The following is a 15,193-nucleotide window of genomic DNA, read 5'->3' on the forward strand; positions in this document are numbered from 1 at the left end:
TGGGACTACAGGCGCCCGCCACCGCGCCTGGCTAGTTTTTTGTATTTTTTAGTAGAGACGGGGTTTCACCGTGTTAGCCAGGATGGTCTCGATCTCGACCTCGTGATCCGCCTGTCTCAGCCTCCCAAAGTGCTGGGATTACAGGCTTGAGCCACCGCGCCCGGCCCTCTTATTTATTTTGTAGAGATGAGGTCTTGTGATGTAGCCTAGGCTGGTCTCCAACTCCTGGCCTCAAAGGATCCTCCCACCTTGGCTTTTCAAAGTGCTGGGATTACTGGCGTGAGCCACTTCCTGGCCTGGGGCTCTTTTTCTTTAAAGGCATTAAACTCATTCTTGAGGGCTTTCCCTTCCCTTTGGGACCTAATCACTCCTAAAGCCCCACTTCCTAATACCTTCACGTTAGGGATTAGGTTTCAACACAGATTTGGTGGAGGAGGCACACTCATACTACAAGAGATATAAACTGGATTTGTTCACTAAAATTCTGTGCAACCATGAGGAATTGTAGTAGAAAAGGGAAAGGGCAAGGACCAAGGAGAGCGTGAGTGGCTGACGCAAGGTAACATAATCTTGCTGGGGAAGTCAGAACCCAAGGCATCCCTGTGCCATGTGCAAGATACCTGCAGATACCTGTTTCTGAGGTTCTGATTCCAGTTCCGGCTTTGCTCTGTTAACCAATTACCTTGCTTCTCTGAACCTGTCTCAGTTTCCCTATGTCAAACAGCTCCTCACAGGGCTGTTGTGAGGATTAAATACTGTAATACCATGCAGCATTCAGTAATTAGTGGCTTTTTTTTTTTTTTTTTTTTTTAAACGGGAAGTCTTGCTCTGTCGCCTAGGCTGGAGTGCAGTGGCGTGATCAAACAGTTCTCCTGCCTCAGCCTCCCAAGTAGCTGGGATTACAGACGTACACCACCATGCCTGGCTTTTTTTTTTTTCTTTCTTTCTTTCTTTTAAGTAGAGACGGGGTTTCGCCATGTTAGATAGGCTGGTCCTGAGCTCCTGACCTCAAGTGATCCACCCGCCTTGGCGTCCCAAAGTGCTGGGATTACGGGCGTGAGCCACTGTGCCAAGCCAGTGGCTGTTTTTACTGTGACAGCTCTTTGGGTATCTCATTTACTCAAAGTTCAGAGGTAACTTTTAGGACTTTTCTACCTTTGCAAACCCCTGTCACTTTTCTCCATGTTCAGGCTTGGCTCTCCTGTGTTCAAAAACAATTTCCAGCTGAAATATTTCAACTGGAAAAAAATGAATTTGTTTTTGCCACGTTTCTTCTGCTCTTACTAGCCTAGAGGAGCAGGCCCGTCCCTTTGAGCTGTAAATTGCATTTCAAAGCCTGTGTCCCTAGTGGATTTTAATTAACTTAAAAGGCCCAGCTTTTACGCAGCAGTTGTTTCTCCTGCAGGTATAGGTGAAGGCACTTATTGGGGAGCCAGTCCCCAGTTTTCTCAAACATGGTGTTTTGTTTTGTTTTGTTTTGAGACACTGTGGTCTCTCCCAGCTCCTCACTGTCTTGGGGCCTGTCTCTCACCAGCCCAGAATGAAAAATGGAATATAAGGACCCTAGACTTAGCATCAGAGGACCCATGGGTTAGTCTTGGCTCTGCTACTCACTAGCCGTGGCGTCCTGGCCAAGTTTTTACTGTGGGTAAAACTTCCGTTCCTCCGAGTGAGAGCATTTATAAACTCCATGTGCACACAGGTCTGTCCTCATCTGACATTGCAGAAGTCTCTAGGAACAAATTTACTTCTCTCCCTTCCTCCAACCACCAAGAACAGTCCTTCTACCCACCTCTCTTCAGCTCATTGCTAAACCTAGGACCCCTGGGGGCTGCAGACACCTTGCTCTCAATTACACAGCTAATCTGAGAGGCAGAGCTTGGCCCAGGGCAGGAAATAGCTTACCAAGTCAAGTAGCTCCTGCTGAATTGATGTCAATATTTTCTAGAGCTGCCACTCTAAGCTAGGGGGAAGCCTTGAAAAGCATAGCAAGAATTGGGTGGGAGGGATTGAGTTGGTCTGTGGAGGTGGGTATTTGGGTCAAACATTAGAAAAAGGTATCTGGGACCTCTGCCCCAGTGGTCCTAACCACTTAAGGCAGTCCACAGCTAGACCACCTCACCACCTCCTGGGACATATGTCCACTCCCTCCCTAATATTGATTGAACACTTACTGTGCCTCAAGTTTTGTCAGGCCTGCCCTGTAACATTTGCAGGGCAGAGTAACAAGAGTACAAATAGAGACCCATGTACCATATGTTTAAACATTTGAAGGTTCTAAGTGAAGCTAATAAATTGTGATGTCCCTAACAACTTGGAATACCATGTCTAAATTTAGAATTCTTGGACTCGTTAGGATTCTGTACCTGAACCTGGCAGTTCAGGGAGACCTAGTCTGGCCCCACCTCCTTTTCATTCCCTTTCCCAATTCTATTCCTCACTTAGAGGAGCCTCATCAACATGTGTGTGGTCACTCAAGCCTTTCCACACCCCCATAGATACCTGTCTCTTTGGGCTGAGGGAGTCCACACAACAGTAGCACATCCTGCGCATCCTGCTTCCAGAGGAGTGTGCAGGGCATGAAAGTGGATAGGGGGCTGTTGAGACGAGGAGCTCAGAGGTTGGGTGCCTAGAGCATGCCATAGGTGAGCATTTCTCCTTTTAACTGCAGACTTCTCACCCAGAGCAGCACTTGCAACCACATACATACACTTCCCAAGTCTCTCCTCTACAGATCAGAAAACTGATGTTCATATGCCATGGCTTCTGGCTGCCCCTCCTTGGCATTATACAGAATGAGTTCCACTCTGACCTTTACCCTCATCTAGAATGGGGCTTGCAGGTGGCAGTATTGGAATAAAGAGGTGCAAGCCAGTGTAATTACAAGATCTTGTGAAGGACTTTAGGGTTTGCAAAGTCCTTTTATGTGCATCATTCCAAACCCCAGGGAATGAGAGAAAAGACTGGCAGAGCCAAACCTTAAAAACTTGGCTCGTCAGTCAGGGAGGTGAGTACTGATCTTGTCACAATACCATGAACAGCTGTTCAGCAAATGCTTCCTGCTCAGTGGTGCTTGTGGCTCCCAGTAGAGGTCACTCTGTCTCCATCCACACCCCGGGCTTGGTTGACTCCCTCTAGGCAAAGCAGGTGGCTTCTCCCTGGGCCAAAACTGTAGCTCTTTGAGCTGAAGTACCTAGGAGAGAATCATCTGATGCCCATACAGGGGCCCTGTTAACTTCTTGTATACCCATGGATAGACAAAGAATTAACCCTTGAATGGCTCGGCATCCATGTAGGAGAGGGATTGTCAGCGAGAACTGTGAGGAATGGCAAGCCCATGGGAACAACAAGCAGTGAGCATTTCCTGCCTCGTATGCTATGCACAGTGTGTTATTCTTTGTGTCCCTCACTGCCTAACAAGTGTAGATGAGTGGAACCACAGGTAAACTAACCAGAGTCTGTCTCTTTCCAAGTCAGTTCCAAAGCTGGAACCAGCCCCTTCATCAGTAGCAGTGATGGGACCCTCTCAGCCCCTTTTCTTTATGTGAGATAATGCACTCCTGACTCCAGTATGTCCATTAGGTAAGCCTAACACCAGGAGCAGTTTCTTCCCAAGTTGGGCTCAGGTCCAGCCTATGATTTCCTTGTAAACAGTACCACCTGCTGGTTAGAACATGCCAGCTTCCAGGCAGGGAGGATTTAGGAGAAAAGTCTCTTATCCCCTAGTGGGATAAGAGATACAGATTTATTTTTTCCAGTTCACTGAAAAGGAAATCCCCCAACATATTAGGTAAGTAGTCTGGCAGACTGATGAAAGTTTTTATATATGCTCTTTGGAGTCTTCTATCACCTGAAATGGTCCCAAGGTTAGGTTATTGAGAGAGGAGGGTTCCAAAAGGGAGCGGCATCAACCTACACCCATGAGCAGAAGACTGGGCCGGGAACCGCGAATGCCAAGGCTTAACTTAGGCTTTTCCTACTGAAACTGAGCTTCTCTCCTTTTCCCTTTCCCCGTGGTGCCTATGCCTAGCCATAAACTGGAGGGAAAAATTTGTACAGCCCTTTGAGGTAAAAGACCTGACCAGAATATAGAGAGCAAAGGGTAGGTGCAGTGTTATGTCTAAGCCAAACAGAAAAATATTTGAATGAGTTAGTATTAATATGGGTAACTAAAAAATAAATTTATTAAAAGTAATTCTCAGGTGAATGTGCTGACTTTCTGTGGTATCTAAATTGGCTTTAGTTCTGGGAAGCAAAATGATAAAGTTGAAAGAAATAGACTTTAGGGACTGACTGACCTGAGTTTGAATGCTCCTTACTAGTAAGTTAATGAACTTGTCAATTAATTTCTGGTAAAATATGAGTAATCACGACATTCACTTGTGGGATCTTGGGATTATTCAGTATTGTATGCCACCCTTAGCCCACAGTGAGTACTTGGCGAGGCTTTGTATTAGTCCATTCTTGCACTGTTATAAAGAAATACCTGAGATTGGGTAATTTATAATGAAAAATTTAATTGGCTCACAGTTCTGCAGGCTGTACAGGCCTCTGCTTCTCAGGAGGCCTCAGGAAATTTACAATTGTAGTGGAAGGAGAAGGGGAAGTAGACACGTCTTCATATGGCCAGGGCAGGAGGAAAAGAGACAGTGGGAGGTACTGCACTCTTCTAAATAACCAGATCTTACAAGCACTCACTCACTATCACGAGAGGAGCACCGAGGGGGAAATCCATGATTTCAGTCACCATGATCCAGTCACCTCCCACCAGGCCCCACCTCCAACACTGGGGATTACAATTAGACATGAGATTTGGGCACGGACACAAATTCAAACCATATCAGGCTTTTCAAAATGGCTGGTAGCAATCCAGACAGTTCTGTGTCTGGATCAGACTAAGCAGTTTTGTTTTCTTTTCTTTGTTTTATTTTTTTGAGACAGAGTCTCGCTCTGTCACCCAGGCTGGAGTGCAGTGGCACAATCTCAGCTCACTGCAACCTCTGCCTCCCGGGTTCAAGCGATTTTCCTGCCTCAGCCTCCCAAGTGGCTGGGATTATAGGTGCCCGCCACCACGCCTGGCTAATTTTTTGTGTTTTTAGTAGAGACAGGGTTTCACCATGTTTGCCAGGCTGGTTTCAAACTCCTGATGCACCTGTCAGGTGATGCACCTGTCAGGTGATGCACCTGTCTCGGCCTCCAGAGTGCTGGGATTACAGGTGTGAGCCACCACGCCCGGACCCTGCAGTTTTTATCATGTGGTGGTCTAGAGTAAACATCACTTGCAAATACCATGTGACCATGGTTCTACATTGAAGATCTTCAGATTTAGATCCTGAATGGAATAACATTTGAGATGAGCATTAAAGAAGTAGACTTAGAAGAATTAGAGTCAAGCAGATGAGGGGGTCAGATCCCAGCCCTGCCATTCACTAGCATCGTGGCCTCTCTGAATGTGAGATTTCTCCCTTGTAAAATGTTGTGGTTCTGCATATCATGTGAGTACCAAATGAGGGGATATATGTAAAGCACCTGGCATGAGGTCAGCAGCCAGTATGTGGCAACTCTTGGTAACATGACAAGAAAACAAGATGCAGAAACAGGTAAGCTGGATGCTATAAGGGTTAAGGAGGGTAAGAGGCAATTCATTTATCCAGGATATGGGCCGTGGGCAGTCCTTGAGCCCAGCCCAGGGACCCAACTTCACAGATATATGGGCCGTGGGCAGTCCTTGAGCCCAGCCCAGGGACCCAACTTCACAGAGGCTCTCTCTCTTCAGGTAGGCACCATGTCCTTGAAGATGCAGGCAAGCAACGTAACCAACAAGAATGACCCCAAGTCTATCAACTCTCGAGTGTTCATTGGAAACCTCAACACAGCTCTGGTGAAGAAGTCAGATGTGGAGACCATCTTCTCTAAGTATGGCCGTGTGGCCGGCTGTTCTGTGCACAAGGGCTATGCCTTTGTTCAGTACTCCAACGAGCGCCATGCCCGGGCAGCTGTGCTGGGAGAGAATGGGCGGGTGCTGGCCGGGCAGACCCTGGGTAAGCCTCTCTCCGCTATATTCTCCTAGTATTCTCTAGAGTAGCTGCTATCACTATCCAGTTCTCAACCCCCTTCTCTGTTTCTCTCACCAGTACCACTGCTCTGAGATTTTATAAATTTATAAGGTATGGTTAAGTAGTTATGAAATTAATCCCTATAGGGAAGAATTTTAGAAGCCTCTGGAAAACACTTCTGACCTATCTCTGCTTTCTCAGAGCTTGTTAGTGACACGCTTTACAGTTCCAGTTAAAACGCAGATTCTCCAGAGAAAGAGACCAGAATGGCCTAGAACAGCCTGTTACACCGGGTACAGATCCCTTAGGTTAGAACCCTTTCTGAGAGCGAGCAGGAGGGTCTGGGAGCACAAGGACAATGCGAATACGCTTAGCTTTGGTGTCACGTCCATGTGATATGACTATGCTAGTGGTCTCTCTTGAAGTATGTACAGTGTTCATGTTTGTGCATTTACTCCTGTGTACATGTGTATGTTTGAAAAGGGGTATCTATATGTGTTTTTTTCCTGAACAAGAAGTGTATGGATTGACTGAACATGTGGAGATACGTGGACGCATACCTTTGTATGTATAGGTGTCGTGTGTGTGTGAGAGAGAATGTATTTGAATGTGTTAGCAGATATGCATATATTTACCAGGTATTTATTGAGACCTTTGCATGTAGTAAGCATTATTCTAGGCATGAAGGTGTTTGGTAGAACATCCATGTGAATGTGCATTGGCTCATTTGCATGTGGGTAGTTGTCTATACTGAGTGTACTTGAAGGTACACATTACCTGTGTGTGACTTTCTTACCTGGATATGTGAATGTGTGTGTGAGGGTGGCTCTATGTATGTGTTCCCATGTACTTGAAGTATTATGCATTTACATGAGTGTATTTCAGAGTATGTATAGGAATACTCGACGTGTGTGGGGGCGGTGGGGGAGGACATGTTTATGAGCGTGTATGGATGGATCTGAAAGTGTACGGACATGTAAACAGGCATATCCATGTGATATCTGGATATGAATCTAATGTTTGATGACTAGATGTGTGAAGACCTTTGTTGGCGCCATCAGTGAGCAGAATCCATGTGTATACCATGTAAGCACATGAATTGCTGTGTGTGTGCATGAGGGTGATGGGTGTGGGCACACTACTGTCATGCTAGCATTCCAACTCTGCCTTCTCCCTCCACACAGACATCAACATGGCTGGAGAGCCTAAGCCTGACAGACCCAAGGGGCTAAAGAGAGCAGCATCTGCCATATACAGGTGGGGCTGTCTGTCTGTCTGTCTGGGTGGGATGGCTCTCTCTTTCCACAGAGGGAGTAAATGCTGGTGTGACAGTGTGCTGAGTCTAGAACTTGGGGAGGTGTTTGGAGATGAGGACCTGTGGAAAGTGGGCTGAGTGGCCGTCCCTAAGCTCCAGCCCTCTCCCCTTTGTTTCCCCAGTGGCTACATCTTTGACTATGATTACTACCGGGACGACTTCTACGACAGGTGAGCAGGGGAGGGGCGTGCCCAGGCGTGAAACAGCCAAGCTGGAAGGGTCCTGAGAGATTGTTGGTGCAGCCCACTCAGTTCTGCAAATGAGAACCAAAGCCCAGAGGTTTGCCTAGGGTTGCTCCACCAGTCAGTGGCAGAGCTGAGACTGGGGTCCTGTTCTGCAGATACTCAGGCCAGAGCTCCTACTGCCATAGCACACTGTCTACCACGCTAACTACCTGTTTTCCTTTTTGTCCTTGGGTGAGACTCAAGGAGACTGTACAGCCAAGAGCTGTATAAATGTGGCCAGTTGGAATACACAACAGGGTACAGCGCTGGTTGCAGAGAGTTTGAGCCTTTCCCTCTGTGAGGTACCCAAGCAGCTGGTAGGAACCCCAGAGCTCAGTCTAAGCCTCTTGGGTTTAGATTTAGAGACAAGAGGCCAGCAGCCGTTTGGAAGTCTGATTAGTCCCTGATGGGCTGTGGCCTACCCTCTACTCCCAAGCCCTACCCAGACTCCAGCCCGGAGGCTGTGGGCTCCCACTACAACAGCACTAGCCACATTCTTGAGTAGAAATCATGGTAGAGACTAACTCAAATCTCTCCTCCTACCTGCTTCTCTCCCTCTGTCCATCTTAGCCCATCCCAGGCAGCCCAAGAAGAACAGTGCCTCTCTGAGCATCAGTCGTCCACCCCGACCCTCACCCCCGACCCCCTGTGAATGGTTTCAGGAGACTGTGTGATGTAGTGGGAAATATCCTGGGAGTCGGAAGATTTAGGTGCTAATCTCAGCTCTGCCACTGAATGGATTGTGTGACCTTGGGCAAATTCCCTTCCCAGTTTGTGAAATGGACTTGCACCAAGTGATCTCTCCAGGCTCCTCCAGCTCTGGGATTCTGTGGTTCAGTGATTCTGACCAAGGCCAGAGCCGTCCCCTCCCCTTGGGGGCAGAAATGCAGGGTCTGGGATTGGATCCATTCCCAGAGACTCTCCATCTGCAGCCATCACCACCTCCAGGGAGGGGCTCCCTGAACAAAGGAGCCCCAAGGAATGGGGCTTTGGCCCAGTGGTGACAGATTTCCTGGCTGTTGTCAGGAAAAATGATATGGAGTATACCCCCTATGGCCGCAATTCCCTGAAAAAGGTGGTAGCAGCAGATGTGGGAAAGACTGCTTCTCAGCCTACTCAGTTTCTGCCTGGTCAGCTGGAAAGGAAGCCCTCCGGGAGAGGGCTGGGAGATGACTTTGGTTGGGAGCAATGCACAGCCTGGGAGCCTTGGGGGGTCTGATTGAGCTGCCTGACCTTGATACTGTCCCAGGCCCCTGGCCTTTGTCTCTGGAATGGAGCATGAAGGATGTGGTGATTAAGGAGGTCAAGTAAGGAAAGGGCTTAGACTTCAGTCTTACGCCTCTGAGGTCATGGGCTCGTGAGCTGAGGGTCTCAGTACCCTGACCTTTCATCTATTAACACATTCTAAAGTGTGTTTTTAACCGAATTCTTTCATGCTGTACCCTTGGGTGGACACTGAATTTGGGTAGCCGTCCTCATTTGGCATATGGGGAAACTGAGGCTTAGGCAGGCTCAGTTGACCCCCACTCCCATACCTCTCTAGTCCTAGCTGGGGATTTGTGCTGCTTTGAGAGTTGCAGACTCGGAGCAGAGGTTGGGGTGGCAGTTGACCAAGCAGAAGTCAGGTCATGTAATAGAGCAGGCCTGGTTGTCAGGGGACCCAGGGATGTCTCCTCTTTTGAATGGGGTATAACCACTACCACCTGCTGCCTTGCCTGCCCTTACTTGGCCTGGATGGTTGGAGAGGTTATAGTGAGGTCGTGAGGATCCCAACAGCCATCAGGGTCCGGAAAGCCCTTCCTCTTCACTCCAGGGCTAGCTGGGAGCCTGCAGAGTTGTGTTTAGTGCAGGCCTCCCAGCCCCTCACCAGCCACACACATTTGGAGCTGGAGCTGCAATACCTGCCTGGTGGCCACAAGCCATGCTGCAGCCTCTGGCCCATCTGCCCTCACAGGCTCTTCGACTACCGGGGCCGTCTGTCGCCGGTGCCAGTGCCCAGGGCAGTCCCTGTGAAGCGACCCCGGGTCACAGTCCCTTTGGTCCGGCGTGTCAAAACTAACATACCTGTCAAGCTCTTTGCCCGCTCCACAGCCATCACCACCAGCTCAGCCAAGATCAAGTGTGAGTAACTGTATCATCTTTTTTTATCATTAGCAAAATAATAGAATGACATTTTTTTACATTGGAAAATAGATAAAAGAAAAAATCTTCCACAATTCAGCTGCTCTGACACAATCACGTATTTTCATACATTTCTGTGAGGAGACAGCTGTTTTAGGAGGAGGGGGTGGGTTGGGTAGGGTACAGAGGGTCCAGTGCTGGATATGGTGCCCAGTGAAGAAATGATGCCATCTTTCCTCTAGGAAGGATAAGGACGGGTCTACACAGGCCCACTACTCCACATTCACTCTGGTACACACATACTGCTTAACTAAGCACGCAGGAATTCAGATTGCAGAAGACATGTTCTTACTCAGGTGCGCACAGAAGAGCACACCACACATACACACCTGTGCTCCTGTCTTTCCTGGGTCCCTTTCAGAGTTGAGATATCGGGAGAAAAGAAAGCCAGGTTCAGAAGTGTTCACTGTCATTGTAGGGATGGATGCCAGGTAGTCTAAGGAGGAGGCCTTTTCCCTGAGTAGGGAAAAAAATAATAATAACTGCTTTCCTGGTTGAAAGAACAGGGCTGAGGTTTTGTGCTACTGTCAAGCCTCCAGCCCCATAGATGACAGCCCTGTCCCCCCTCCACTTCCAGTAAAGAGCAGTGAGCTGCAGGCCATCAAGACGGAGCTGACACAGATCAAGTCCAATATCGATGCCCTGCTGAGCCGCTTGGAGCAGATCGCTGCGGAGCAAAAGGCCAATCCAGGTCAGCCTCTGAGGATTCTCACCCACCTCCGCGACCAGGGCACAGGGCAGAGCATGGGGAAATAATACATGGGAGAGAGGAGCTAGGGTGGCCCTGCAGATCCCGAGCCACCTGCACTCACCATGCTGAGGCCAGCTTCTGCTAAGGTGCTGCCCTAGACAGCTGCCCCAGGCTGAGTTTTATTCTCCCTTCCTCCTCCCCTTCCCCTCAAGATGGCAAGAAGAAGGGTGATGGAGGTGGTGCCAGCGGCGGTGGTGGCGGCGGTGGCGGCAGCGGTGGCGGCGGTGGCGGCGGCGGTGGCGGCGGTGGTGGCGGTAGCGGCAGCCGGCCACCAGCCCCCCAAGAGAACACGACTTCTGAGGCAGGCCTGCCCCAGGGAGAAGCACGGACCCGAGATGACGGCGATGAGGAGGGGCTGCTGACACACAGCGAGGAAGAGCTGGTGAGGGCCTGGCCAGGGGCACGACTGGGACTTGACTGCGCTCCTACTCTCAGGAGACCAACAGGGCAACGGGCAGCCTGAGCTGTTTGCCCCCACTGTGAACTTCCTCTTCTCTCCTTCCCAGGGGTTCTAACGGTCCTGGGGGAAAGAGGGAAAAATGAGCAGGGGGCACTTGCCTATCTCAGACACCATCAGAAGTCCCACTGAGGCCTAGGGCAGACCTCCCCTAAGTGCAGGTGCATTCTGGCCTCCGGTTTCCACATGAGTTGGAGAAGGGGAGATTTGGACATAAGAGAGCACACATGGCCTGCAGAGCTTCAGAGCAGGGCTGGGGTGGCTTGTGGAGGCCACACCCAGGAGGTGGGTGTCACCTTCACATGAGGATTTTCTAAAAGCCGTTGCTCTTCAAGCACGAAGCAAAAGCTGTCTCATAAGGGAGTGAGCTCCCCACCTATTACTAGAACTATTCAGGCTGAGGGCGGGAGGCCATTTGACAAGGAGCTTATGTTGAATGGGAGGGTAGACCAAACTCTGAGTCTGTGGGATATGGGTTGTGTACTTCCTGCTCATTTACTTAATGAACTCTCATTGAGCACCAAGACCCAGACCACACTCTCTAACTTCACATAACCTTAACAAGAGCCCTGTACTATGCAGAGTATTCTGTTCCCACATTTTACCCTGTGAGGAAACCGAGACTCAAAGACTGAGTGGCGTGCTTAGGGAATCAGCTCATAGGGACTGAACCAGGGTTGGAGTCTAGACTGACTTGCTGGGTCTGCAGCTTTCTCCTTTTCAGCACTGCTAGGTTCTATCATGAGAACAGATGGGCTCATGGCCGTGACAGTTAGGAGGTCTGCCTTATGCCCAACTCATCTCTCAGTGTAGCCTGATCCTTCATCTTATTTGCTCAGGCATAGCAGTGTCCATAAAGGCCCTAACAAAGACTTAGATGCCGCCAGAGATGGGGAGCTCACCAGTCTATAAGGCTTTCAGCCTTCTCCAATGCAGGCTGTCTATGCACAGAAATGGGGCTCCTGCGACTCCCAGAACACCCTTCACTCCTCAGACCACCCTCACAAGCTTCCAAGCCAGCTTTGTTGGCTGGTCCCATAGTCATTCCCCTTGGCTGTTCCTGCCTCTTCTGACTGTGTCCTCTAGATGCTCTCTGGACCCTGAAGTTTTTCTGAACAGATGGCTCAGGGCAGGACTCAGAGCTACAGTGAGTGATGTGTGGTCTCTCTTACCTCCTCCCTATCAGGAACACAGCCAGGACACAGACGCGGATGATGGGGCCTTGCAGTAAGCAGGTACAGGGGTCCTGTCCTGATGGGCAGAGGGTGGGGAAGCAGTGAAGTGGAGGTTGTTGCTTTTTCCCTGGATTGTGCAGGAAGTGTCATGAAGCATACCTGGCCTGGTAGCACTGACTGTGCCCAAGAATGAAGTCCCTTCCATATCTAGCCGTCCCATCACACCCCTTCATTCCTAGGGCTTGCCATGCTGGGGAAGCAGGTGCCGTAGATGGGCCAGTTGGGCCCGCCTAGCAACGGTTCCTTCCCTCAGCACACTCAGCCGTGTTGCCTGTCTCTGCCCTTGAGGAGCTCCTAGTCTGGCAGAGGAAGATATGAGCCATTACCACCTAGTGTGAGCAGGATAACAATAGAGCGAGGCCAGGTCATGGAAGAGATGATGTGTAGCTGAGCCTGCTAGTGATTGAGGGAGCAATGTTCCACACCAAGGGAATGGCCTTAGCCGTACAGAGCTGTGACAGTCTTTGGTATGTGGTGAGGCCAAGAGCCTCCTGTGGCTGCAGTGCCCGGCTAGTTGGTATAGGACTCTGCTTAGCATCAGAGGGTGATTGTGAAGGACCGTATGTGTCAGGCTTAGGGGCTGGGATTTGATTCTTTCATGGGGAGGAAATGCCCTGTATGACAGGAGCTACACCTGCTTTCTCTGAGTTCATCATCAGTCCCACAAGCTGATGATTGTACCAATATAATAGATGTGAAAAACGGACACTAACGGGGGCAGGGAGATAAGGTAGTAATTGGTGGAGCCTGGATTTCAGCCCAGTGGTGTTAGGCTTCAAAGCCCACTCTCTGGCCACTGTTTACCATCTACTCTGCCCTACCTTGAAGGAAAGCCAGGCCACACCTAGCTCTGCCTACTCTCTGACCCATTCCTTTGGGGTGCCTTGGGTGGAGAAAGGTCTCAAACAGCAGTGTTCCCAGGGAGGTGTCTGGATAGATGACACATTTATGCTGTAGTGAGGTATCCCACCAGCAAAGGCCCCAAGAAGAACTTTAGAAAATTCTACATATGCCGCAGTCTTCTTTTGGAACTTCTTGGTTTGTTTTGTCTGGAATGCAAACAAACCTCCATATCCAGCCATCCTGTTACACCCGTTTGTGCCTGATGCTTGCCAAAGCTTGTTAAAATAGTTCACAGGTGAGTTACATGGGCTCAGGTGAGGAAACGGAGGTTCAAAGAGCAGGTGAGACTTGCCCAAGGTTACATGGCCAGGAAATTATGAGGCCACAGCCAGAGTGCAAGAGTATCTCTGTCTCCAGACATCATTCTATCCTTTCTTCCCTACCCCTGTTATTAGCACCAGGGTCTCTTCCTCTCGGCCTTAGTCTCTTCTTTGTCTCTCTCTCTCTCAGCCTGACAGGAGCAATGGCCACCAGCAGGTGAAGGGCATCGCTGCCCCAGGCCTCAAGCCGGGCACCCAACCCTGGATGCCACCCCCCAGCGGGTACCAGAGGAAAGCTGGCAGCAGGTGCCTCCTCCCCCAACGCATCCCAGCCAGTGCCATATCCTCTGCAGGTGGAGTTACTGGCCTACTCCTTCCCCATGAGCCCTCCCTGTCTGCACTGCCCAGGCCAGAGGGTAGAGCACAGGAGTTTCCCCACACTGCCTCCCCTCCCCAGGACACTCCCAGGCTTGGGTTTTTTCTATAGGTTTGGCGGGGGGCCACAGGGAGGGGACCCTGACAATAAAGAGATTGGATCCCAACCTGCTCTGAGATGGGATGATTTGTGTTTTCTCATGAAGATATCCCAGCCCTTCTGCCCACCAAAAAGCTGGTCTGGGGTGCCTAATACTGATCCATCTGGACCTTAGTGTCGTCGGTGGTGATTAAAATGGCCAGTGGGGCCACTGGGGAGGGTTGGATATGCTGGCCTATGAGCAGCTTGCTGGCTGAAATGTCAAGCAGTTGTGACCCACTTGGTTTACCCCATAGTAAGTCAAGACCTTATCTCTTTCCCCGGCTTCTAAGTCTGGTCTTTCCTAGCTCTTAAAAGGATTCCGGAGTCTGCCACTATGTACCTTCTCTCTTCTGGCTGAGGACACTATAATTTTTTCACTTGGACTTTGTCCTCCCACCAGCCTCCCAGTCTCCTGCTTCTGCCCTATACCATCTCCCAGCAACCATGCAGTCTTTCCAAACGTATCCCTTCCCTGCCTAAAATCCCTTTACTGATTCTTCCTCCTGAATGTGGGGTGTAAGATCCTACTTACTCCAGCCTCTCCTGTTTTTGTCACCACCCCTTTCCTGCCCCTGACACAAACCCTACATCTCAGCCTCACAAACCACACAAGTTCTTCACACTCCAGGCAGGTTTGGTAGCCAGGAATAGAGTTGCACTCCACTGACAGCAAGCAGTAGGAAGTTTGCATCAAGAAACAGGCAGCCTGTCTGCGCCTGTCTTGGGCCACCCATCTAGACATTTGTTCTCTAACAATCAACCGGGTTCCTTCAAACGTGTGCTTCTTACACATGCTCATTGTGTACTGCTAATGTCACCTCCTTCCCCCTTAACTCCTCACAATGAATGGATCCATTTTCCCCATGTTCAAGTTCCCAAGAGAGAATCAACTGCCACTGCAATTTTTTTTTTTCCTAATCACTCGTAGGTTACAAGTTCCCACTCTGTTCCAGTGAGCTGCAGGATTCATATGTGGCCACTTAGGCTGGTCTCGTTGATATGGAGCTGTGGGAGGGCAGCACCCAGAAATAGGCTTTGTTCCAGGCCTGGCACGCACTCTTCCTGCTCCTACTTTCTCTACCTGGGAAATAGCCGCTCAGGATGAAGCTGCTGCTGTGGTGTCGCCACCTCTGAGAAGTCTCCCAGACCCTCCGACTGCTCGTTAATTGCTCATCGTTCCCCCAAAACAGAATTCAATCCCATCATCAGAAAGGGCTTTAGGTTTTCCCTCCATCTTTACGTGTTGCTCAGAGTTTACAGATCTGCTGGAGTCCTTATTGAAAACTCCCGTTTC

The 15,193-nt window shown here is 49.8% G+C and overlaps 1 protein-coding gene across 2 annotated transcripts in view; it reads left to right on the forward strand.

Annotated features, from left to right (window-relative positions):
• The window catches only part of RALY (RALY heterogeneous nuclear ribonucleoprotein), a 48,768-nt gene extending 34,844 nt beyond the window's left edge, over positions 1 to 13,924 (forward strand). Inside the window, exons 1-8 of one of the 2 annotated variants that reach the window (XM_011965161.1) lie at positions 5,675 to 6,041; positions 7,241 to 7,313; positions 7,494 to 7,541; positions 9,550 to 9,716; positions 10,354 to 10,467; positions 10,680 to 10,909; positions 12,171 to 12,219; positions 13,573 to 13,924. In XM_011965161.1, coding sequence (XP_011820551.1) covers positions 5,711 to 6,041; positions 7,241 to 7,313; positions 7,494 to 7,541; positions 9,550 to 9,716; positions 10,354 to 10,467; positions 10,680 to 10,909; positions 12,171 to 12,215 — 1,008 coding nt within the window. In that variant the 5' untranslated portion in view covers positions 5,675 to 5,710 and the 3' untranslated portion in view covers positions 12,216 to 12,219; positions 13,573 to 13,924. Of the gene's footprint in view, positions 1 to 5,674; positions 6,042 to 7,240; positions 7,314 to 7,493; positions 7,542 to 9,549; positions 9,717 to 10,353; positions 10,468 to 10,679; positions 11,373 to 12,170; positions 12,220 to 13,572 lie in introns of those variants that run through there. The other variant, XM_011965162.1, reaches the window with a different exon arrangement.
• Positions 13,925 to 15,193: the final 1,269 nt, after the last annotated feature.

The sequence above is a fragment of the Mandrillus leucophaeus genome, unplaced genomic scaffold, assembly GCF_000951045.1.
Source record: "Mandrillus leucophaeus isolate KB7577 unplaced genomic scaffold, Mleu.le_1.0 Scaffold716, whole genome shotgun sequence".
In the NCBI taxonomy this organism is placed as follows: Eukaryota; Metazoa; Chordata; class Mammalia; order Primates; family Cercopithecidae; genus Mandrillus; species Mandrillus leucophaeus.